Source organism: Cynocephalus volans, chromosome 12, assembly GCF_027409185.1.
Source record: "Cynocephalus volans isolate mCynVol1 chromosome 12, mCynVol1.pri, whole genome shotgun sequence".
NCBI lineage: Eukaryota > Metazoa > Chordata > Mammalia > Dermoptera > Cynocephalidae > Cynocephalus > Cynocephalus volans.
In genome coordinates this window covers 100,313,954-100,338,604 of record NC_084471.1, presented here as the reverse complement: position 1 = coordinate 100,338,604, position 24,651 = coordinate 100,313,954, and the positions used below count along the sequence as shown (strand labels likewise).

The 24,651-nt window shown below is 43.9% G+C and overlaps 1 protein-coding gene across 3 annotated transcripts in view; it reads left to right on the top strand.

Annotated features, from left to right (window-relative positions):
• The window catches only part of ETV6 (ETS variant transcription factor 6), a 221,109-nt gene that overhangs the window by 85,839 nt on the left and 110,619 nt on the right, over window positions 1-24,651 (top strand). For 2 of the 3 annotated variants that reach the window (XM_063075647.1, XM_063075650.1), the window contains exon 2: window positions 8,224-8,353. In XM_063075647.1, the coding sequence (XP_062931717.1) occupies window positions 8,224-8,353 (130 nt within the window). The remainder of the gene's footprint in view (window positions 1-8,223; window positions 8,354-24,651) is intronic. The other variant, XM_063075648.1, reaches the window with a different exon arrangement.

Below are 24,651 nucleotides of genomic sequence, written 5' to 3'. Positions count from 1 at the left end.
TCTCAGTTCATTACTTGTTAGCCCCAGGCAGGGACAATGCAGATTGGCTAATTGTAATAGCCCAACCATTAAAGGGAATAGCATTAATGGAGGAGAAAGCAGCTAATGAAGAGCCCGAATTTGGCCACTTTGTTGTGCCCAGGATACAAGCTGCTGGTAATTTAAGTACCTGTTTCTTCTGCTATTAGAAAGAGTTAGGAAGAAAGGATTTAGTGACCCTCTTTCAAAAGGTGGATCAAATGCTTAGGGGCATTTCTGGGTAAATTGAACAGCAAGACTTATTTTTCGCAGAGGTAACACTTGGTGGTTCTGTATAAAGCACACCACCTTCCCCATGCTGAAGTGATGCTGCTGACCCACTCTCAGTGAGACTTGCACTTTTATGGTGTTTCCAGGAGCAGTGATGTGTGATGCTGAGCTCATCTAATCTCTGCTTTGAGCAAAAGCAATCATCTACATCATGGAGGAATTAGAGATGTTGTCTAGGGCCATGGAATGGTGTGAATTTAATTTCCCCATCCAAGTCTACAGCTGTAACTTTGTCTGCATGCATCAGCCCTGGGTTCCAGCCAAATGAGCTAACCATTCGTGCATCCTGAAAACTGGGCCCACTTCATAGACCTCCCTGGAAACCACAACCTGGCATTAAAAGGAATCAACAGCTTTAGATTCTGCTTACTATTCATGTCAGAAATATCTAAGATATTCAGACTGAAAAGAAAGAATTTCATGGCATCTCAGGAATGGAAAATCTTAATTAAAATGTTTTAAAATTGGAACAATAAAGAAATCTATTTGAGTTTGTTGCTGTGGTGCTTGTCTTTAAAGGGATTGCTCCTAGTTCTAGAAACGAGTGCTTTTTCAAATTATATTCAGTAGAACACTTAAGATACTGTGAGGGGACTTAGGGGGCTAATTGGTAGAAAAGGGGTAATATTTATGTTTTCTTTGGAGCTGTGCCACCCATGCTGTAATTAATAAGCTTTGACTTGCCAGGGGATGTAAGGTTGTGTAGAAGCGGCATCTTGGAGTTATAAGGAGCATTCGAGGTCTCCTACTTGAGCTCCGAGCTTTCCAGCGCAGGGACCCTTGTTAGAGTAACCTTCCATGTCAGCCTAGATCAGCTCTCGGGGAAACAATAAATCACACATATTTGGAGACTTCAGCTGTTAGAAAGGCCTTTCTTTTCGCTACAGGTACTTGTTGCTGGCTCTGTCCTTCGTGGTACTACAAGTAAGCCCTAACTCTTCCTCATCCCTGTCCTTCTGATATTTGAAGGCATCTCTAGGGATCCTTTAAATCTTTTTTTCCCCGCAGGCCACACGTGTCCTAGTGCCTTCATCCGCTCCTCCTTTGGCAGTGTGCATCTTCAGGCTGCTGGAGAAGCTTTGCCTGGACTGTGGCCACCGTGATTTCTAGAGGCAGACTCGGCTCCTTCTTGGTGTACAGATCTGCCTGCTAGAGGCACCGGATAAAGGCTGACAGGCTCCTTTTCTCGTCACTGCTCCTATTTATCTCACCTGTACATTTAGATTTGCTGCTCTTGGATAAACAGAAAGGAGTTGAGTGAGAGAAATGGTTTTTATTGTTGTTAAAGGAAATGTTATGGATAAAAATTAATATTTTTACCCAAAATTACCCAAGATGTGATTTCTATACAAGGTGAAGTTATACATATTAGCAATCTGTAAATGCCCTGGCAGACCTACTGGTTGTGTCCCACAGTTCATACAGATCTCTGGGTGAATTCCAGTGGTGACTCCTGCTCAGAGGTCATGCCAGGAGACCCTCTCTCTGCATCATATTTAGTCTCCTTCCTTCAGCTAAATGCATTTACACCTTCAATCTGTGCTGCCATAGGAGAGGCAACAGGCTCGAGAGCCGGCACGCCAGCTCCAGTGGCTCTGTTGTGTGACCCTCAGGAGCCCACTGGAATTCCCTGAGGAGCGAGGGCGCAGAGGGGTAGGCCAAGGCTGCTACAGTTCTCACAAGCTTGAACTTATATTTTGGGGTTCCCCATAAATTGTCAAGCCATTGTTGACTAGCCAGAGTTACTTAAATATAATTTCTGATTTCTCCTCCTTATTAGAAGCAGTTCAGAGGAGTGGAGTTAGACTAGCCTCCATCCAAATATCAGCTACACCATGTCCTGAGCAGATGACTTGAACAGGTTGCTTAACCCCTGTGATCTTCAAGTCAGGTTCCTCATAATGCAGTGGAGATAATGATGCCTTCCTTGCAGAGTTAGTGTAAGGCTGAAATGAAATAAGGCTTCAAGCCTCCCTTAATGCTAGCTAGCTCCCTTTTCTGATTGTTGCAGTGACTATATTTTTCAACTAAAATTGGGATGTGTTCTGAGACATATACGTATTTATGTGCGAGTACCCATAGGTATTTATGGGTAAAAGGACAGAATTTTTAATACTGGGGTCATCCTGAAAATTCTAGGACTTAACTGTTGGGTAATTTGTAGTGCCTGCGTAGGCTCATAGTGGATACTTGATGAATGTTGAAATATTTCTTAGTCACAGGAAGGATAAAAGTGTCAGTGACCTTTTACAGCAATACTTGTTTGCAGGGCCTGTTGCTAATGCCCTTGTTTTTTTTTTTTTGTTTGTTTGTTTGTTTTTCTTTTTCTTTTCTTTTTTCTTTTTAACCTCACTGTGCATAGATAACATAGTTCTGGGTATAATGGAAGTTTAGGATGCTTTCCCTAAATTGTATCCACTTGACAGATGCAATTTGCTGTCTTGTGGTTTCGGATGTAACCATCTAGGAAAATGAGTAAGGGGAATGTCTATTTCAGTTCTAAACAAGAATCCGTCTATTTCAGGTCCTACGTAAACTTCCAGAGAAAGGGTACCTTTTTGACCGGTGAAGCCGGTCTTATAGGAAGATCCCCACCTGTTTAGCGTGCTTTGTCCAGGATACCCTCTCCCTGGTAACCTAGTGAGGCAGCTCCAGAGACCGGGAATGTAATTCCCACCCATCCTGATTTTTACAGGGTACTCCCATTCCCCCCCCCTGAAAGTCCTGATATGCATCCTGCAAGCGTATTAAAAGATAAACACCATTTGGGTCATAAAAATATAAGGACTCAGCATCCTAGAGGATGTTTTACAAAGGAGGGGTGCTGGGCCCAAGCGGAAAGCCAGCTTGGACCCCTGGTTTCAACATTTTCTGGAGCCTCTCAGGGATGGAAAGAAATCATCTACTTCACTTCTGTGGTTTGACAGATCTGGTTTTCTGCTTCAGAATTTGTATTTGAATACCTGTGGTGGTCTTTCTCACCCCAGGGTCTAGGCTATACTGTTTCTTTCTGAGGAGAATCCAAAAATGTTATTGTCTGTGGCCACGTGTACAGTGTATACTTAGAAAAGAAGACTGACAGTTGCATCTTTTCTCAAGGTTTTAAAGTTTATCTTACTGAATTTTGGAGTGGACAAAATATTCAGTGTATTCTCTTTCAAGTGAAAGAAATTGACTTTCAAGCATGTGTTAATTTAGGTTCTTATGTATGTCTATTTGCATCCAAGATGCCAAAAACGTAGAGAACTGAGCAACTCAAATTTCAGCTTATTTAGTTTTTTGGTAATGTGCAGATATAGCTTGTTAATAAAATCTTACTTCGTGAAAGTATATTTAATGAAAGCCACTACCTTGAATCATTTTGCAGCCAGAACAGTGTACTTGAATAATTGTGGATTTAGACTTCAGTTTAGTAAATCTCAATAAATTGCTTCCCATAGGAGAGATTTCTTCTGTTCAATCTATAGAAGTTGACTATAGCACAAACATCAGCTTTCCTGAGCAGCTTTCCTAAAACCTGCAGCATGGAAAAGAGATCCTTTCCTCAAAATATAGAGTATTTCCAGCATGATCACTCTGTCTCTGGTGCCTACTGCTTTCCATCTTGTCTGGGTTGCAACTTTTCGTTGCAATGGTGGGACACCAACGTGCAACAGGACACCTGTGGCATTCCTACCATAGCTCCCAGGAGATGGCCACCATTCTGTTTCTATTCTACTCTTCCTCCTCAGGACTTCCAATACAGGCTTCAGAAACCATCATTGGGGAGATAATCCAGGCATTTATCATGGGGATGGGGGCAGTTTTTAGAAAAAGTTCTTAAATCAAGGACATCTCAGCTCTACTGTAGAGCAATCTTTGAAATTATCTGTCAACCATCATTTTGCAAGTACAACCATCTTTATTTCTGTTTTTCTCAATTCCAGAAATGCTTTGTCTTTATTCCCAGAAGGTTAATATGTAATTAGCAACAGGCTGTTAGTGTCTCAACCCCTCAGCCTTTTCAAAGGGTTAAGGGTATAAAAACAAATGCATAAATGCACTAGGGGGATCCCCAGGATTTACAGAAGTTCTATATTGAATAATTTTGAAAAGGAAAGACTTTTCTGGTAATGATAATATTCATTTTTGACTCTTCTGTAAGATGGCATCCTCCCAGCCCCCAGGATGCAATCTCCTGCTGAGCACAAAGTGTGTAAGCTTGTTTTACATGAAAGTCACAGGTTCCTAAGCATCCCGTGTGAAAACGAGCAGAATTAGACGTGTGCCCTTCATTGCCCTTCATGGTTAGGGGGAGGAATAAGGAGAGGGAACGCAACGCATTTGGTTTCAGGAGACAACCCTACTCCATACTCCTTTAAAAAAAAAAAAAGCTTTCTATAATGTTAGTAAAATTTACCTTTCAACCCTTGCCTTAAACTATTTTCAGCCTTATTTCTCTTTTCAGAGCTTCGTGCTGCTCCTTTCCCCCACCTCGGCACCTTCTCACAGGTATCACAGTCAGCCTCAGAGACTGCACGCTTCCCTTTTGCTCAGCCGCTTGGTCTGCTAGGTAGCATCTGCAAATTTGGCAGCAGCATGTTTTATTTTTTTCAGGATCTAAACAATAACACAACCACATCACGGCAGTTTTAGTCACATCGTTGATCTCCACCAGCAGTTTATCCCCTACAACACTTGAATGCATTAATATCACTGTCTGTAGCATTTTAATCTAATTAGAGCACTGGTTATAATCCTCTTGGGAATATCATTATTTCTCCCCCCACATCCTGCACCCTTGCCATAGTGTTAAAATAAAGCACCTCTGGTTTTCATATGTCTGACAATTTGCTTTAGAGGTGAATGAGCTGTAAGCTGGTATTCTCACCCACCACCCCCACCTTTGTTGGGGTCAGACCAGAGAAACAGCTGTAATAATAAAGAGGTTCCCTTTATTTGGGAAATTGAGTGTTAGTCTCCCAAAGCTTCTCTGTCTAGATGTCTCCGTCTGAGATAGCGATATTTGTTTATTTTTTCTAATTGCTGATAGTATGCTGATGTCACTGTAGATGTTAAGTGCATGGTTATAGTAACAATAAAAAATGAAGTCCACATGAGTCACCCTAGAGATTCACAAAAAGAGACAAAAAGAGTTAAGTCTGTCGTGTGGGATTCCCAGGTGTGTGTTTCAGTCTCCTCAGAAGGGAGCCCCTTACACTGGGCAATGTCCTTTCTCCACCCCACCCACTCCCAGTGCTCTGCAGGCCACTGAACCCAGGGTTTCGGGAGGTGTGTAGTGACTGCTGTCAAATGGATCAAGGGCCTGGAAGCATATTTTGCTTTTGCCCTTCTTGGTCAAGGTAACCTCTCTTTCATTAGTGACAGGTCTCTTCACTGAACCTTTTAAAAAGAGCTTCCCACCCTAAGTTTACAGTGTTGCAATACTGTCCTTCAGCTGAGTGGAAACCTTCATCAGGAATGAGAGGAGATCGGTGGGCCACAATCACTGTCTCTGGCCTTCCTTTTATAAGTTTCATCATGACCATAGCACAGTTTGTTCGGACGTGGGGGATGGCATAAAATGCCAGAGCAAGCGTGGCAATGTAGCATTTCAATGTGGCTATAAGGTCAGGGAACCATGCAGAAGTGAAAACACACTGAGGGGTTGCTTCCAAAGAAAGAGCAGAGAAATGCAGGTACAATACAATGGTAATTTAGCAAGTCAATATATCTGCTTTAAGGGTGATACCTACCTAGCTTAACTCTTTTGTCAGTAGGCTGGAGGTAGTTTTCCAAAGAAATAAAGTAAAATCTGCTTTGAGGACTGGGTTCTTCCAGCTTGCCCTTGCTGGAGCTGGGAGGCTAGAATGAGGTAGCCTGTCACTCTTGTGGACTAGCCACAGGCTCTTGGGCGTTTCTCCTTGCTCCAAGGGAAAAGTCACTGTATTACAAAATACCATCTTTTTTCTCATACTCATGCCATGTCATTTGAAGACCCTTTGGCTACACCATGTTTTCTTCAACAGTTTCTTCAACAGTTTCACTTCTGCAAAAACCCTCACAAAACAGAAAGCTATTTCTGGGCATAAAGTTAATGGTAGCTATCTAGACATATAATAATGGGATTGGGGGTCATGCGAGGCTTGAAGAGTAGGGAGAATTTGTTCAACAAGAAGAACAGACTATGTTTGAAATGTTGAAAAGCTTGTCTCACCTTAAAAAAACCTCTAAACAGATTTTCCGTATGTTTTCCATATATGTTTTCCGTATGTTTTCTTTGCCTCTTTTACCCCAAACCACCCCAAACCAAACACCAAAAAGTATAACTCATCTTTATTTAGAGTTGCTCAAAATATGTGTGATGTTTGGTAAAGTTCAGGAAAGTGAAGTTGAAGGTTTGCCTCTGGGTGACCTTTCACAGGACATCCTGGTTGATACAGAGTGAAATCTAGGATATAGGTGCCTGCCCTTAATTAAGAATTTCACCAGGAAACTTTAGGATGTCTGTTTCAACAAATATTCCAATCGCCCTAGTTGCTGCTAATGGTTGCCTTGGGGAAGATAGAGCAATTCCATTCAGAAGTTATAACAATATGTATATATTCACTTAAAATCGAAACTTTCTACCACAACCACCAAACTTTCCAGGCTATAAGCAGAAGAGAAGCTTTAATTTGGTTACAGGGCTGGGGGATTCCCCTGCTTTATTGGCATATGTGATGAGATGTAAACTATTAAAGAACTATCCTTCCAAAATGTAAACACCCCCTTGACTTCACTTTAATCTGGTTTTATTTTGCTCCTGTTTTTTTTTTTTTTTTTTATTTTCACAGTGGCATCGTACTGGTCTTTTCTATCCAACTTACTTTCGGACCTCGTGTGTCCCACTTTACTTTGCCCAGTTAAACCGCAGAAACGAATGCAAGTTATGTTTATGTATGGTCTGCAGGTGAAACGAGTTGGTATGTAGATCAAAGACGCAAATTGCACTGCTGTTCTGCTGAACGCACACTTGGTTTCTTGCCATTATTTGCAATATTTTAACTTAAAACTAATAATAATCCTTCCCGCCCCGTCTAGTTTGTTTTAATTGATCTAGTAAGCATTGTTTGTTTGAATTCAAACAGTGGATCCACTGAAGTCCTTCCCACCCTCTTGTCAGTGGATAAGTATCTTCAGTTAAACAGTACTTTCTTTAAATTCAGATAGTTCTTTGAATGAACTCTGAAATGCTCCAGAGGCAGGAAATACTGATTCTGAGATGTAGAATGGAGGAACACGGAGATAACCATGAATGTTGCAGATAATTCCCTGCTGTGAAGGACAAAATTACAGGTTGCATATTTTGGGATGGGGTTGTTGTATAGTGAGATAGGTAGGTAGATGATAGGAAAATCTTGCTCATAGATTTATTAACTAAATTTAGAACCTACCTTTTAAGCCATCACCCTGCCTGTTTAGCTCGCTGTCATTGGATCTGAGTACAGAATCACACCTTGATTAGAAGCTGGGGATATCGCCAGAGAAGAGGAAATGTGGTTTTAATGTATGGATGATACTAGTCATGTGACTTGGGAAACGACATTTGAGCGAGTTGCCGTCAAGCCATTGTCTTGAACAAACTTTTCCATTCCCTCACTTTTGTCCCTGGTGTTTACTCCAACAAGCCACAGGGTGCACACCTGTTGGCTGGGTCCAAAGGAAAAGCCCCATTTTCAGCCTTTCCCGAGTTTTGCTGTAAATCCCACGTGCTAATAAGCACCGAAAGACCACTGTGTACAGAGTGTCCCCGAGAGCCAAGCAGGTTGCTTGTGACACCGGAGCTCCAAGTGCCCAGCCCCTGCCGCCCCCGCCCCGGCCGACTTCTCGCCGCCAGTGCAAGCTTTCATGGTCTTTTTCCCCCTCCCCTCTCCCTGCCCTTATTTTTAACAGCAGGAACGAGTTTCATACACACCTCCCGAGAGCCCGGTGCCGAGCTACGCCTCCTCGACTCCGCTTCATGTGCCAGTGCCCCGAGCGCTCAGGATGGAGGAAGACTCGATCCGCCTGCCCGCGCACCTGCGTGAGTGTCGCGCCGCCCTGGGGCCGGGCCGCAGGGACAGGCTGGACGGCGTGGGCGGGGGAGGCGGCCGGTGGGTCCCGAGCCAGAGAAGGGCGGGCCCTGAGAGGTCCCTCACACGACTCGGCCACGCTGCTTTGCTTTGGGATCTCGCACCCACCCCAAAATGGCTTTGAAAAGTTTGAGAGTCTTGTCCCTTATGTCTCAATGTATTCATTTCGTCTCTATGACATGTTAAAAAAAAAGAAAAAGCCTGGAAATGTGTAACATATGACAGAGTCAACTAAATATCATAAGCAAGGTGATTTTTTTTTTTTTTTTTTTTGCAAAGTTTGTCTGTGTTCCTAAAGTCACACCTTTGGTATTTTGTTTGGCCCTGAATTTGGCTCCCCGTCTGAATCAGACTCCCCCCACCTTGTTTTCAGGCTGCGTGAGCTTTCCTTCCTCACCGCGCCTCCCTTCCCCATCTCTTGTTCCATGCTGGCTCCTTTTCCTTCCTTCATTTTTTATGCCTGCGTGTGTCTGTCTCTTGTCTCCTCGTTTCTCCTGCTGCCCTCTCTCTGGCTTCTCTTGTGCTTACTTTGCCTCCACAGCTTCGGTTTGTAGTATTTCTGCCTTTCTCTCCCAAATCATTCCTACCCCTTGCCTCTACCACCTTCCTGGCTGAATCCACAACTGCAGCTTGGCACAGCATTGGGGACAACACACCTGTGCTGCGGATGCTAGTCTCCAAAGCAGTTGACACTTGTCATTTCCTTTTTGTCTGCCTCTCCCATACTACTGCCCAGTCCAGGGGATAAAATGTGGTTGAGGCCGCTAGGGAGAGTGAATCACCTGATTCCCACCCTGATCACGGTATCCAAGAAAACGCCAAATCCTCTGGCTTGAAGGTTATCCTGAGGACACAAGTCCAGGTTATGGAGGATGCTGCGGGTCACCTTGGCCCTTCCCTCGTTGATTCCCAGTGACTTAAATGATGGCACGGTCATGCTGGCCAGCTCTTTCTGGCATTCACCTCTTCCTGTTTCATCCCTACTCAGAAGGTTGCTTGCTGGACGCAGAGAACAATAGGAGACAGAGGATGCAGGCTGTTCTCTCTGATAATTCAGGGAATCAGACGACTGTGATGCTGCGGGGTCCTGAGGGAGTATTGCTGGCTTACCCTTTCTGACCCACAATGAGGATGTTGCTGGGATTTTTGCAGGCGGTTGGCGGCATGAGAATCCCCTCTCCCCTGACCTTGCTCTGTGCATCAGTATATACAGAGCTGCTGCCTACTATGGTCAAGACATCCCTGCTTCACTTGGGCAGGGGGGTAAAGGACACAGCTCCACTCGACCATCTTTTCCTCCACAATGAAATTTTAAAGAAGGGGTTGGGACTGTAAAGGTGCTGGGGTCATGGCTGCATGCAAAGTTCTTCTTAGTAAACTGAAGTATTTGACACTGTTGGAGCAGACAGAACTGGAAAAGAAAGAGCGGCCAGGTGATAGCAAATTTTCCTCCAGTAGTCATCCTGTGACCAGTATATTCTCTTCCGGGATATTCACTTCAGGGCATTCACTTCTAGGTGGAACACACTCATGCGTGCAGGCAAAGCACTTCTACTACCTAATCTCATTCAGTTATTCATCCTGCAAATAATTATTAATCGCCCACACTGTGCCTGGCATTCTTAGAAACTGAGAGTATAGAAATGAACAGAGAGGAATTGAAGGTACAGAAATGAACAAAGCAGACAAAACTCCCTGCTTTGGGGGAGCTTAAATTATTATGGTACACCTGTCCCGCACAGGCTGAGGGCTTTTTTTATCTTATTTTTTTGGCGGCTGGCCGGTACCAGGATTGGACCTTGATGTTATTAGCGTCATGCTCTAACCAGCTGAGCTAACCAGTCAGCCCTCTTTTGTAACTTGTTATTCCTATATTTTGTGACATCCCCAAGGAGGTCCCAGCTTGTGTTTGCCTCTGGATGCCTTGACATTTGTAAGCTCTTTTGCGTAGAAATGTCTCTCCGTAAGAGGTTGTCATGGTAAAACAAACAGATAAGCGAGCAAACAAAGCCACCAAACTGGCAGTCAGGAGGTCTTAATTTGTAGCTGGTTCTGCTGTTTGACTGTGAGTCAGTCATTTAACTCATTTTTCCTGCTGTATGATACAGTGTTTGACAAGAGAATGTTTAACAGCCCTCCTAACTTTAAAATATTATGATTGTCATAGAAAGCATCATTCTCCTTTCTTGGGATTGTTTCTTCCATGCCAACACTTTAATTTTTTCTTGGTAGACAGATCCCTCACTGAGCCACATCTCTTGTGCTTCCCAGCATCTTAGTAGCTCTTACTGTGTGCCTGGCACACAGCTATAACTGCTGATATTGCTGTGGGATTACCCTGTAGCAGGCACGGTACGAAGTCCTTTATATCAATTATTTTATTTCATTCTCACAACAATACCTGTAAGGTAGGTCTTCTTTTTAGCTCCGTGTCACACATGTGTGCTTAGAGAATTTAAGTGATTTTTCAAGGTTGGTCACAGAGCTAGTAACAGATCGAGTCACGATCAAACTCAGTTCTGTCTGACTCCAGAGCCAGGCTCTTGTCCATTATGCCACCATGTAGTATGTGTTTAGTAAATATTTTTGGATGTGGATGAATCCAGGGTTGATTCTTGGCCAGTATTCACTGATGTGGCCATAGCATTGGTTTCTAGCTGCAGTCTGTTCTAACTATTGGTCAGTCTGTTCTATCCATTGTTTAATAGTTTGCATATCACCCTTAGATGGATGGAAGGATCCCCACATAGATAATTATAAAATATAGAACTGTAGCACGTTACTGCTGACCTTGGAATACAATCAGTAGTTACATTATGGATTCAGGTCAGGGTAATGCTTTGACGTGAATGCCTACTCTCTGGCAGTCTAACTTTAGATCTCCTTGATAGTCTGCATGAAACCTGTTGTGACACCATTGGTTCCAGCATCTGGAATGAATCCTCTGAAAGTGGAGGTTCCCAGGCTCTTGCCGTTTGCCCTCAGCTGGGGCTTTCCACACGAGGCTGAGCCCCGCCCATCCCTCTCCTGTTCCAGGATGACCATGTAGCCCCTACCATCGTTGACGCTGTGCCACACACTTGAAGATGCATCCCAGCTGAGTTTCCAAACCTAAAAGAAAAGAAATATTCTAACAAGGGAATCAAGCTATTGCTGTTTTAATCTGGGATTCCAGACAATTCCCAGTGGAATGCTCATGGAAAGTACGGGGAAGAATCTGAAAGCCAAGACGGCAGCAGGACATTTATGGTATTGCTAGATTGAAAGCATTTTTAGCTGCTTGTTTTAAAGAGATAGTCCCCAGACTGGGATGCCTCTAAGTGGCTTCTCTTCACAATTTATCGTTGATCTCCAGATAAAACCTCTCCCTTAACTCTTTTTCTTCTTTCATCCTTAAATCAAAACATATCCTTGTGGGAGTGAACGGAGCAGGGATCATCATATTTAAGACTCTCATACAAAGAGTTTCTCACCATTTTGTTCTGCAGACACAGGGCTAGACCCAAACTGAAGACACACCATGACAAATTAGCAAGCTATTGAGAAGTAGAAAGTGATGCCTTTTCCTTTCATTTGGCTGTGATAAGCCAAAAAGCAAAGTGATAAGTGGAGCAAAGCGTGAAGTGGTGATTATGGAGGACTTGAAAGGGACTGGCAGGGGCAGTCTGGGCCTAGGAAGGAAAAGAGCCGAGGGAAGAAGGGCCAGATCCGTGCCACCCTGGTCTGACTCACTGCCCAAACTAGCAGGACGGTGCCCTGCAATGGTCCCGACGACAACACTCCCCTGCTCGCCAGGAGAGCCAGCACTGCTATGTTTGTTGAGCGGATAGAAAGGGCATCTTTTTTTCCTTCTTCTGTGAAGGGTACTGATGTGTTTTTTTAAGCTTGAGAGTAGAAGGGCTAAAGTACAATTATAGTAGGCAGGTGGGAAAAAAGAAGTTCTGTTCTTTGAAGGAAACATAAGCCTTTCATCGTACCTTGAAAACACTTGAAGGACAAGGGTGCCTGGCAAGATCGCTCTTGACTCTAAGTGGAGAAAGGGCTGTTACCTGGAGCAAAGGCTGCCTTCCCCAATTGTCACTGGGGGCCATGTGAGGGAGGGACGTTTTCTAATTTGTCTGCCCAAAGGCCACCTTTTTTCTCAACTCACGGGGGAGTGGGTGCTGAAGGGGGCTGCCAAAGGCGCCCCATGAGCTGATGCCACCTGCTTATTGGTAGAGACCCACCTTGTGTTCCCAGCGGCCCCGTGCAACACCAGGCCTTCAGCAGCGATGCCCAGGCCCAGCCAAACAGTAACAACACAAGTATACTTCAGATTCATGAGGCAAAATTTGAATAATTAAATAAATGTCTTCATTTCAAATTTCTTTTAAGCACTATCATCTCACATTTAATTGATTTGCTCACGTCTCATCACGGACTGACATTATGCCATTTGCCTAGAGACTTTGCATTTTTGCAGTGCCTCTTTGGCCTTCTAAATTCCCTGTGAATTGACATTTAAAAATCAGAATGTAGGATTCATTCATCATATTTAATAGGGTTACGGTTTATGATATTGCGGGTTAATAAATAGCCATAATAGCCTCTCAGAGTTTTCTAGAGTCAGAACACTAGGAAGAGTCCCTTGGGCTCCACTTCTTTTCCTTGTGAATCTTTCAAAATTTTGACATTACTACTCCTGCTTGTGTGTATTTAATAATTTAATTCCTTCCTTGGGAAACAGTACCTCTTTGCTCACCCACTCGGCTGTTTTGCATTCTCAGCAGAGGGACTGAGGGTAAGACACTCACGTGACAAGCAAGGCTGTATCCGCGCCAGCGTAGCGGGAAGGGTCGTGGCACCCCTCTTTCTTCATTGGCTGGAGCAACAAATTTGAAATACTTTCAAGATATGTTTGTTCCTAAAGAAAGAGGCAAAAATGGGCGCTAAATATAACCAGTTAATATTTTATATTGTTCTAAGTGACAGAATGCATTCACACATATTATCTCATTTAATCATGCAACAGTCCTTGATATTAACAGTCCAGTTATTAATTCTATTCAATTGAGGAGGTGACTGTGGCTCAGGTAGGTCAACTGGATTGTCCAGGTTCACACAGCCCGTGAAGGGTCTAATGTGATTTCTACTTCAAAAGTCACCTTTGGTTTTCTTAGGAGAAGATACCACGGCAGAGTCTCCCGGACAGGAAAGTAGAGGCACTGCTGACGGTTGGCGTCTGGGCGGCCATGGGGGAAGGGCCTGGGGCAGGTGTGGCACTAGTGATGCCACTTGGCCATTAATTTTGCCAATCCTCCCACAGGCTGGCTCCTCCCTCTCAACAGGATGAGGGAGAGGCATCAGAAATGGGAGCCTTTTACTGTGCACAGTTTATTCTGGTTTTGCTCACCGGTTTCTGCAGCTGCCCCTTCTTTACTCTCCTGTGCACTCAGTTTATCGCTGTAACCAAGGCTCAGCCCTACATCCACATCCCCAGCATTTCACAAGGGATGCCCCACTGCCTTTTCAAGTTCCCAGATGGAAAAGCATGGTAACAGGAAGGACTGGGGTCCAGATAGACTGGGATGGGCTTGAACTTCAGGGCCTCCTCATTCTGTTAGATGATTTAACTGAAGACTTACATCTAATAACACCTGCTTGATGAGGTTTCTTATAAGTACCAGAGCTCACTTATGTGCAACACCTGGCATGCAGTGGTCAGTAACTCACTAGCGCTGCATTTCAGTTTTCCGTGCTGAGGAATAGCTGTTTAGGAGGTGGTTTCCCCATTTTCAAGGGCCAAGGGAAGCATGCATGTCCTTGTTTGTTTCATTAAAGAAAGGACCTAGGTGGTCAGTGAGTACAAAGTTACGATTAGGTAGGAGGAATAAGTTCTGGTATTCTTTTGTGCAGTAGGGTGACTATAGTTAACAATAACGTATATTTCAAAACAGCTAGAAGAGAGGTTTTTGAATGTTCTCACCACAACGAAATTATAAATGCATGAGATGGTGGATATGCTAACTACCCTGATTTGATCCTTATACAATGTATACATGTCCTGAAACATCAAATTGTATCCCACAAATATGTACGATTGTAATGTGTCCATTAAAATACTAAAAAATAAATTCAACAGTAAAAAACAGAAAATACTAAATAACAAAACAAATTTAAAGCCAAGAAAGGACCTAGAGTTCTCTGTGCATAGTATTGAGACCGATTTCCCTGAGTCACAGTGGAAATAAGCTTTACCTTCTAACTATTCTTTGTGGTTTCTAGGAGTTCAGTTCTGCTCTAGGGCACTCTGTCCCAGGGCTTTTTCCTACCCACACATCTGTCCCTCAGTCTGGAACTTTTTCTTCATGGTCTTGCCAGAATCTGTAAGCCTCTTTCCTTAGCCTTCCCACCCTCCTTCTAAGACCTGTCAAATGCTCCCTGTCCTCTGTCCTTATCAGAGTTCCAAAAATGGCCTCTCCTCACAGCTGCCTGTGACGTGCGGTGATATCACCGGCAGAGTTGAGGCAAGGACATGGGGACGGGATTTAATTCTCAGTATCTCAACAAAGCAGTAACGGCTTCTGACAAAGCTGGCCAGCCCCTCACGTTTCATAGTCTGTCCTCGCTGAAGCTTTCTTTGGGGGGCTTTCACTTTTGCATTCAGCTGCTTGAAGGATGCGGCTGTGCAGGGCCCTGGTCAGCTGCTTCCAACAGCCGAAGAGAAAACACATCCCCCAGCAGAACAGCCAGGCTGCTCTGGAAGGGAAATTTCCTTTTTGGGTTTGCTGTCTGAAAGAATTTCCGATGCAGGCAGACGTTAATTCCTAGCTCCCTGCTTCCTGATAAGGAAGCAGCTTCAATAAATGCAGCTATTTATAGATGTCTTTTTCTAAAAATATATATATATATAACCAGAGGTTTATTGACCTTTTCTTTCACTTCACATTACATGCAGTGAGCTTGTGAACATTTAAGGCAGTTCCTCTAGCATACTAAACTCTGACAAAGTGGCTCTGCTCCTGTGGGGGATGGTGGGGGAGGGGAGGACAGGGACTGCCACAGATGCCTCCGTAGGGTCATGGTCCCTCAGTTTACTCGGAGTTCTGAAGTAGATGTTTGGAAGCTATTGGCAATTAGTTGCCCCTGCTGGGTGCTGTGGGGTATTTATGTGGGCCCAGAGCTGCCCAGCTCTGTTCTAGACCCAACACTGACATTCATGACAGACTGAAAGAGAGAGCCATTAAAAAATAAAAGACAGTGACAACCAGTCAGTTTTATGAGTAGAAACTTGAACAACAGGAAATAAGAAACCTCACTTCCATTTCTCCTTTCTCCGCTCTACTGAATTTTCCCAACCATCAATCAGTGCCTCTGTGGTCTTTCCCTTGGCATGTTAGGGTTCTGCAGATTGAGGGGTCCCTGTCCATAAGTTTCATGGTCAGCCTCACATGTACCTACATAATACTCGCTGGCAGGCTTGATGAAGATTCAGTATGATGTTGGCTCGAACTGTGTGTTCCTGAGTTACCCCCAACTCCTCTTCATTGTCATAAAGCATTGGTTGAGCTGAATATATACAAATATGATAAAGTTTCAATTCTCAGATATTCACAGATGTTTTCTCCCATTTTTTTTCGTGCCTCAGTTTACACCTCATCAGTAACACAGACTCTTGGAGTTTCTGGCAGGAATGACTTTAACAGCTTTATGCTTAAGCTTTTCCAGAGGTAAATTTCAGTGGGGACCTTCAAATGCTACTGATTTCACTGTTGCTGTAAGTAGGTTCTGATTCTCATTTGCCTGTGCCATGTATTGGTGTTTGGGGGTTCGTTCTTCTGATCTCTGCCCAAGCAAGCGTAGAATAGGATTTGAGAGGTTTTAACTGACCCTGGCTCTGGCCATGCTCCAAGACGAAATTCCAAAGTATAATTAATCATCCTTCCCCCACATTTACTGCTTCCATCTTGGGTGGGTGCACTAAATTCCATTTTTTGGAAATTGGTCTCTACTTCTGCTTCCTGCAGATCCTGGCTACTAATAGCTCCCAAATAGGGTTCTATGATTCCAGCAGAAGAAATGAAGATTGCAGATACAGATAATGGATAAAGAGCTGTGGATGTGTGGGGGATGCAGATTGGATGCCTGGAAGGAAGAGTCTGCCCATGCAGGGCTGTGCAGGGAGCATTTCATTTCCCCAGTCCAGCTGAGGCTGAATTCTCTACTCTTGGGGTGGGGTATCAACTAAAATGGTTCACTGAGGAGGGTGAAAGTTTGTAAGGAGAGATATAACAATCATTTTTTGAAAAAAGCACCTAGAACAAGTGCTGAAGGGTGTTGAAAAGCACCGTCTTCAGAAGTATCAGACAGTTCATGTAGCTCTACTTCAGAAGTGGATTTCATCACCCATTTGTTTTCCAGGAGTGGCTTACCTTTGCAAACGAGGTTTTTTGGTTTGTTTGTTTTTGCCACCGTACCCCACCTGCCAGGTTACAGGAGCTCTTAGGAACCATTCAGAGGCCAACTGTGTTTAAGATCATAATGCCACTCCATAGAATCTCTGTGCCAGTGATATGTGGAACAAGTAATAATAGTCATTACTATTTACTGAGCACTTTCTTTGTGCCAAGAACTTTATATATATTATTCTGAATAATCACAAACACCACAACATAGATATTATGTCTGAGGCTCAGAAGTGATAAATCACTCACCTGAGGTCACACAGAGAGGAAGTGGAGGAGCCACAATTTGAATCCACATCTAAGTCCAAAACCCAGGCTTTTATTTTTTTATTTCACTGTATTGCTTCTTAAAATTATTAGAAACAAATGAAAGTTGTTTTCTACTAGCTGTTGGTTAGAAAGAGAAAATCATATAAACCAAATTATCTTTTGGACTTGGAGGAAGATATATTTTCAGATCCAGTCCTATATGTGCACTCTTATCTGCCATATATTTTTAGGTATCTGCATAAATTCTGGAGTGTTAGAAACAAATAAAGGAAAAAGAGGTTCACAGAGTCCACAAGTTTTCATCCTTTTGAAAGAGGTGATCTATCTTGCTGATTATTGTTGAACAGTAAGAAAGATGATGCGCTTGAATAGGATTGTTTAACACTGAACCTCCTAATAATTTGTGGTAAGCTGACATGCCTCAGAAAAATTGCCTGACATTTTGGTGCCTTAGTTTACCCACATCTCATATGTGCTAGGACGCCCTACAACAGGGTAATAGAGCAGAGCTCACACTCCTGCAGGTCAGTTCTTTGGGCTCTGGCCCCATGGGTTTCTACTTGGTCATCCCCCAACGATTCATTCCTTCTCCCAGGACTGTAGTTTCCTCCTGTGTAAAGTGAAGTAGCCTGAGTATATGATTCCCGAGATTCATCCCAGCTCAGACATTTTATTGTTTTCTAACTTCTGGAAGAGAAATGCAAGGCGTATCGGCCATGGAGCATTACCTATAAATGCCAAGAATCCCGATCATTCATTTGACTCTAGGGCTCAACATCAAATTTTATTGCAGATGGTGGTATTTCAGTGATGCAGGAAATTGTCCTCCACTTTTCCTGTGATTGTTTTGTGAGGATGTCCTCCTGCAAGAAAGTTTGGAAACCAGTGCCCGATTCTGTTGGACATCTCCCTACGATGCCTGTGATGGAGATCGGGTTAATGGTTTTGTGAGATGGGAGCTGACTCCAGCTCCTAGGCCTTGTAGGGCTTCTGAAGACTGTCTCTGCTGCTCTCGCCTTATGCTGGCTCCCAGGTCCTTCTGGCCGAATTGCAGGCCTGTTCCCTGTTCTCCTAGCCCCTCTTCTGGCCTGACAATTGTCTGAGAGTTGGCCCTTTGCCCAGTGCATTATGCACAGGTGTGGCTTCTGGTAACCGTCTGCTTGACCCCAACTGCGTGATTTGTGGGAATCCCCTTCACAACTCGAGGCGTGTTTGCCTTTCCTGTAACCTGTAAAAATTACAATCTGCATTTTTCTCCCTCTCTAGATTGTGTCCACTGGGTCTGGGGCTTTACAGAGCCAGCTGATCTGCGTGGACAGGCCACATTTGTCCTCCTTCAGCTGGCCCCATAGCACATGCACAATTAATACGACATTAATTAATTATGGGGAAAAAAAGTGCAGTTGGCAAAGGAACGAAGCCTTTCAGCTTCTAAAGTGAAAGCTTCGATGCTGAGCCTTAAAGTACATTTCCATCCACCTCAGCCAGCAGAGAGAATCTGTGACACTTATATCATCCCCTGGGCATGAAAACTCACACCCAGGAAACTGTTTCTAAATAGAGGCACCGAACTAGTTACTGGAGCTACTCGTTGCCCTGGGCTCTGAAAAGGGGGTGTAAGATAGGGAACAAAAGAATCGCCCAAAGCAGCAGTGATTCATGAACAAAGCTGACAAGGGGTTTGTCTCCCTAAGTAGCTCTTGGGTCACCAACATCAGGAACTGTTGGTAGAGAAACAAATATGAGTAAGTGATTTGGTGCCAACCCTCTTGAGGAAATGAAACTACCCTTTCTCCTTCCTCCTCCTGGTGCGCCTTACTTCGGGACGGGGCCCTCGGCCGCGCATGCTCACAAACCTGTGACTGTGATGGGTTGGAAGGTTAGTTAGTCCGTCTTGGGCGCAGTGTCCTGCCAGATGGAACAAAGTGGGGGAGAAAGCGGGCCCCTTTCTTTTTCATTCTGATTCCTTCCACACCGTTGTTCTCAAAGTACTGAGCTCCCACTCTCACTGTTCTCACTTCTCCTGGGAGGTGACAGTGAAGCCACCTGACACAGTCCCCTCCCCGGACAGAGGGTTCTTGTTCCCCTATTTACAACTCTCAAGCATTTTGTGTGGGGCTGAAGCGGACCTTAAAATCTGGCTCCCATTCAAGTATTCACTCAGATATTGGGGGTTTTATTTACAAGTGTTTTAGGAACACAAAAGTAGAGGTCCCCCGAGAGAGATTTCCCTCACTTGAGACTCATGGGTTATAAATTCCCTTTTTAAATTACACTTTAATGCCCTGAGCAGCGCTGAGAGAAATACTTTAATACCCTGATCAAGTGCAGAGACCCACAGAAACCTTAACGGATATAAAATTTATTTTGAATCAACTATATTTTGGATGTCGTAAAAGAAAAAGAAGTTTTTCTTTTGATTCTTAGGCAGAGAAAGATTTTACTTCAGATAAATCCAAGTGTGTACGTGTGTGTTTGTGCGCGAGCCCACGCTTTGGTGCGATTGTCTCATAGCCATTACTCCAGATATCTGTTTCACAAAGCTTCTGTGATGATTTCTGCCACCCAAGTGATGTGGGGAAAGAACTGGAAGAAATACAACTGGGTATTGTAACACTGGCATTGTACGTACAGCTGTGTAGCTATCTCATGTCTGCTACTTTGCTTGCTGAAGGAATACTGAGATTCAGAAAGTGGCTGGCTTCTAAACTTTTATTGTCCAGATAGCATTACTTTGGACACAGGACGGAGGGCTTATAGTGTTCTGAGAACAGGGCTGATATTATGATTATGTAGGGAGTGTGATCACCCATTTGCGATGATTTAGAGTGTCTTGAGTATAAATGTCTCCCACAATGAACTACCACGGTGCCTGAAACTTCACTGTTAAGAGACACTCCTTCTGGAGCAGGCATTTTTTCTACCTAACTCCACTTTAAAAAGTAGATAGTTACGAAAGCAGATAGTACCTTGGATAGAGATCAGTAATATCGCAGGTCCGTAATATCTTAATGAAAATTAATTTATCAACTCTTTTGAATCTTTTGAAATGGACGCATCATAGCCAGCATGGAGGGTCAAGGGAGGAGGTACAGTTGGAAGTGAGCTCCATAATTTTGCATAGGGCTGGTGTTCTCCACAGAGGAGACAGACATAAGACTAGATGGAAAAATCCAGGCCCCTTGATTTAGACAAAACATCGTAAACCTGAACCTCTGAGGCCAAGATGAGCAGTCTGCTACTTACTGTGCACAGCTGTGGTCTCAGGACATTCATTACCAGCATCAGTGTTAACTGAGCAAAGTTGGCCACCTCTAGCACATTGTCGGCTTGAGAATGTGCGCGTCAACTGCATCTCTTTGACAGGAGTAGAGAATTTGGGGGTATAAATCTGAACCCTTAAGCCTTTCAGCCACTCTAGGTGTCTTTACCTCTGGGGTGACTAAAGGTTTGATCATAATGCCAAGAACTTGCAGATGTGTAAGGGGTGTGTTAATCCAAGTCTCGAGCTGAAGTGGTCAGGAAAATCTTGATCCTTGGAGAACTTTAAGAAGCTTCCAGAGCTGGGTGGTGTGTATGTGTGTAATGAGGAGTAGGTGTGTGGAAATAGGGGGGTGGCTCTCTGTGTGGGGTAATAACTTTCATTTATTAAGTGCTCGTGGTAGGCAGTTTTCACATGTATTTTATCATTTAATCCTCACAACGGACCTATGAACCGAGTTTTATTATCCTCACTATACTGATGAAAAGTCAAGCTTAAAGAAGTGATGAAGGAACTTGGCCAAAGTCACAGAACTGGTAGGTGGCAGAGCAGGCCCATTAGGCTCTCTCCATACCTTTCCTCCCAGAGTAAGCCAGAGCCCTATTCCCTAGACTGTTCTCATTAAGAACATGAAAAATAGTATTGGGTCCCCCTCTGAGATCCAACTGTGGTTAAAACTTCATAAATTTTAGAAAAACAGAATAACTCACTAAAATAAAATTTTAAAGCCACCCCATAGAAAACATCTACCACAGCCCAAAACCTCAGGGTTCATGTATTCAGATTTCAGTGAGCTGTAGGGTTCTCTTCAGTCCCTTAGATATTGCTCTGTTTCCTGGTAACTACTGTCTCTTTCAGAGCCCTGGCACATAAATGGCCTAATAAGATCAGATCCTATCATCCTGCCATTCTAGAGCAATCTAATTGCAGGATGAAAATCCAGGGCCGTCTTAGTTCCTTGTCTCTCTGTGTCTCTCTTTGTCCCACTGCGTGATAAACAGTTTGAAGTTCAACACCATTCCCTCTTTTGTGCTTGTTTCCTTTTCACAACTTGTTTTTTAATGAAGTGATTCGAAATGGAAAATTCAAAACTTAACTGTGAGTCTGGCAGTTTCCTGCTAGTGCCTCTTTGCTAAGAAGCATCATAAAGTACTGTGTGTCGTTATTCATTGCAGCACAGCTGCTCTGGGTTCTCACCACTTAGCCATTCACAATATGTCTGAGAGATTAATTTTTATAAGGCTGTGGTTTGCGATATTCACGCCCACCCCACCCCCCCATGCTTTACTTAAAATCCTCACTGGGAAAATTTGCATGGAAAAAACTCACCACCCTAGGTAAAAGGCACTTTGTTAATAGACATGCTTTAAGGATTGTAATTTGCCATTGTATTTCCTTGTGCGCTTCGTCCGAAATCCTGCAGTCTTTGTGGCACAAGTGTCAAGTATGCTGTGCGACCGAGGGGAACGAGAGTGGGTGCTTTGCGTGGAAGTGGCCGTGTGACAACTGTGGGTGTGCGGTTGTGTGATGTACGTGTGTGTGGGCCCATGCCTGTCTCTTCATGAAAGCTGCAGGTACTGATTCCCTCCTGGGGAGTTAACGCTCTTGGTGTCTCACGAGATTGGGGACAGAGGGAGGAAGAGGCCGACCAGGGTCCGATCCAGGGGTCCCCGCCCTCCCGTGAGAGCCGCACTGCTCATCCCAGCACCCCAGCAGCAGCAAGCCAGGGGCGTTTTCAGGGCTCAGCTGCCAAAGTTTCTTGAAACAGCTCTGCTCAGAGGCATATGCTGGGCTCACTTCTGAGGGAAATTTCCTTTTTGGGGAAGTTGAAGCAAAGGAATTTCCTGTGTGGGCAGACAGAGCTTCCTGACTTGAAGGCTTCTTGGAAGGGAAACGGTTTCATAATGAAATGACAAATTAAAGACATACCAGCCGGGTTCACTTCAAAACAGCTATTGAGAGCATAGGCAAAGCCCTATTATACTCCCTCACAGAACAAAAATAAATCCCCTCCTGACAGGTTTGGGTATGGCGGATTGCAGCCGTCCCCCACACCCTCCTGCGCAGCCTTGCCCGGCTCCCCTCCTCCCAGCCCATCATTAGCTGCCACCGCCTCTGTCTCCAGCAGCTCCCAGGAGCCGCCGCGGGGGTGCTTGCAGCTTCCCTGTTGCTTCTCCCGTCTCTGACCTACACGAGGTCTTCCAGGTTATGTTACAGCCCCATGCTGCCGAGGCTCACAGAAATGACCTCTCTCCTTCCCCCTTTTACATAAAGCAGTGACTGAAGATGTTTTCAGCGATGGCAAGAAAATGCAGCCGTCGCCCCAGGCTGGCCTTCAGCCTGGTAGGCAGTAGTGTGATGCCATCCTGGTCTTGGGAGCGGGGGCTGAGGTCTTTGCTGTGTTGAAGGAAGTCGGGCTCGATGCTGGGCAGAGGACGTTCCTATACCGGAAGGTATCACTTTTTATAGTTCAGCCAGCCTGCCTGTTTTTATTCAAAATTGACATGAAGATGCCTTATGAACTAAATTTCTTTTTTTTTTTAATGGAACAGACTAGGAAAAAGAATGACGGCAGTATCATTTGGGACAGTATTTGAGATCATTATTAATTAGGCTTAGGCTGATGAAAGAGAAAAAGCACAGTCTTTGGAATCTGCTGTCTAAATTCAAGTGCCAGCTCTAGCAAAATACAACTAGCAGTCTAACCTTAAACATGTCATTTAACATCTCGGCCTCTGTTTCCTTATCTCTAAAATGGGTACAGCAATACTTTTTTTTACACTGTTGTGAGGAAGTTAGGCTGTGGGTTCAAAAATGCTTTGTAAACTGCTCTAAAGCCTTCACACTTCTTATTAAACCATGATTGGCATCTTGTTGGATTGAAATACAGTATTAGGCTGAGAGCAGAATTGTAGAATTTGTAGATCAGTTTGGCAGGTATTTAGTGGAGGTTTTCTATGAGTGCAGCATGGCTGGGCTCTGGGGGGTGAGAATAAAGTGTGACGTTTAGAGCAGCCAAGTGGTGTAGTGGAAAGAATATTGGATTTGAGGCCAGGAGGCCAGGTTTTAATCCTGGCTGTCACTCAATAGCTTTGTGGCTTGGGGTGAACTGTTTAACCTTTATGAGCCTCTGTTGTTCATCTGTGAAACTGGGAGAAATCAAATTCTATGATGTTAATAAACTGTCCAGCTTTAACAATGTATCATCAGTTTTAAGAGGTCCTTGCCTTTTGCAGTTGTTTACAGGATTTATTGTAAAGAATATGGAAGAACATGCACAGTATAACAGTTTGTCGGATGGAGAAACTTGCATCGAAAAGCTAGACATTTTTTATTAGCATATCTGAGGCAAACAGGAAAAATTGGTGCTTGCCAGATATGTCAGCTATAGCAACTTGTTTTGGGGGGTTTCTGAGTGAGTGCTGACATGAAAATAGCTAGGATTGTGGGTTGAACATGGCAGTTTGCCTACAGAACTTGTCTCAAGGCTTTAGTTTACCTTCTCTGAGCTGCTCCAGTGGACAGTCAGGATATTAACAAATGGTTGTTCATTTAAGCCATTCCCATCATGGATATTTTTGTCCAAACAGGCTTCTAGGATAGAAGTTCCAGTGTTCTGCCAGTTAGATTGTATTATGTGCTCGTATGTCATTTTAGGATTGCTACATTATTCTTCCTCTAATTTTCAATTTGTATTAGTAAAGGACTGTTACAGTTCTGCCTCAAAATACTCTTCTAAGCACACATTTTTACTTGAGAAAACCAAGATACCAGAAAAATTAGGTACCATGTATTAGGTCACAGTTTATTAGGTGTGTACTATGTGTTACTAGTGCTTTAATAAATTGCCTCATTAATTTTATTCTCCCAAAAAGTCTGGCAGGTAGGTGATATTATCTTCACTTTGCAGATACAGAAACTAGGGCTTAGATGTTAAGTAGTTTGCTGAAGGCCACAGATCTGGCTGTGGTAGAGTCAGAATTTGAACCTGTGTCTGTCTGTTCCATCCCATCTGTGTTGTTGATTGTCATTGAATTGACCTCCATGCTTAGAAGTGAAGTCAAACCCATCCCAGGACCCTCAAAAGAAACAAAAGTAACTTCACAGTCAACATACTCTTGTAATGGCAGAAAAGCCTGCAACTGTCCATTATGAAAAATAATATGCCTGGGCAATAAACCAAGCAAACATAACCCTGCCCCTCACCTCTGAAAGAGAGCCTGTTCTAGAGTATCCTAAGGCCACCTTGGCCTGGAACCCTACTGGCCAGCTC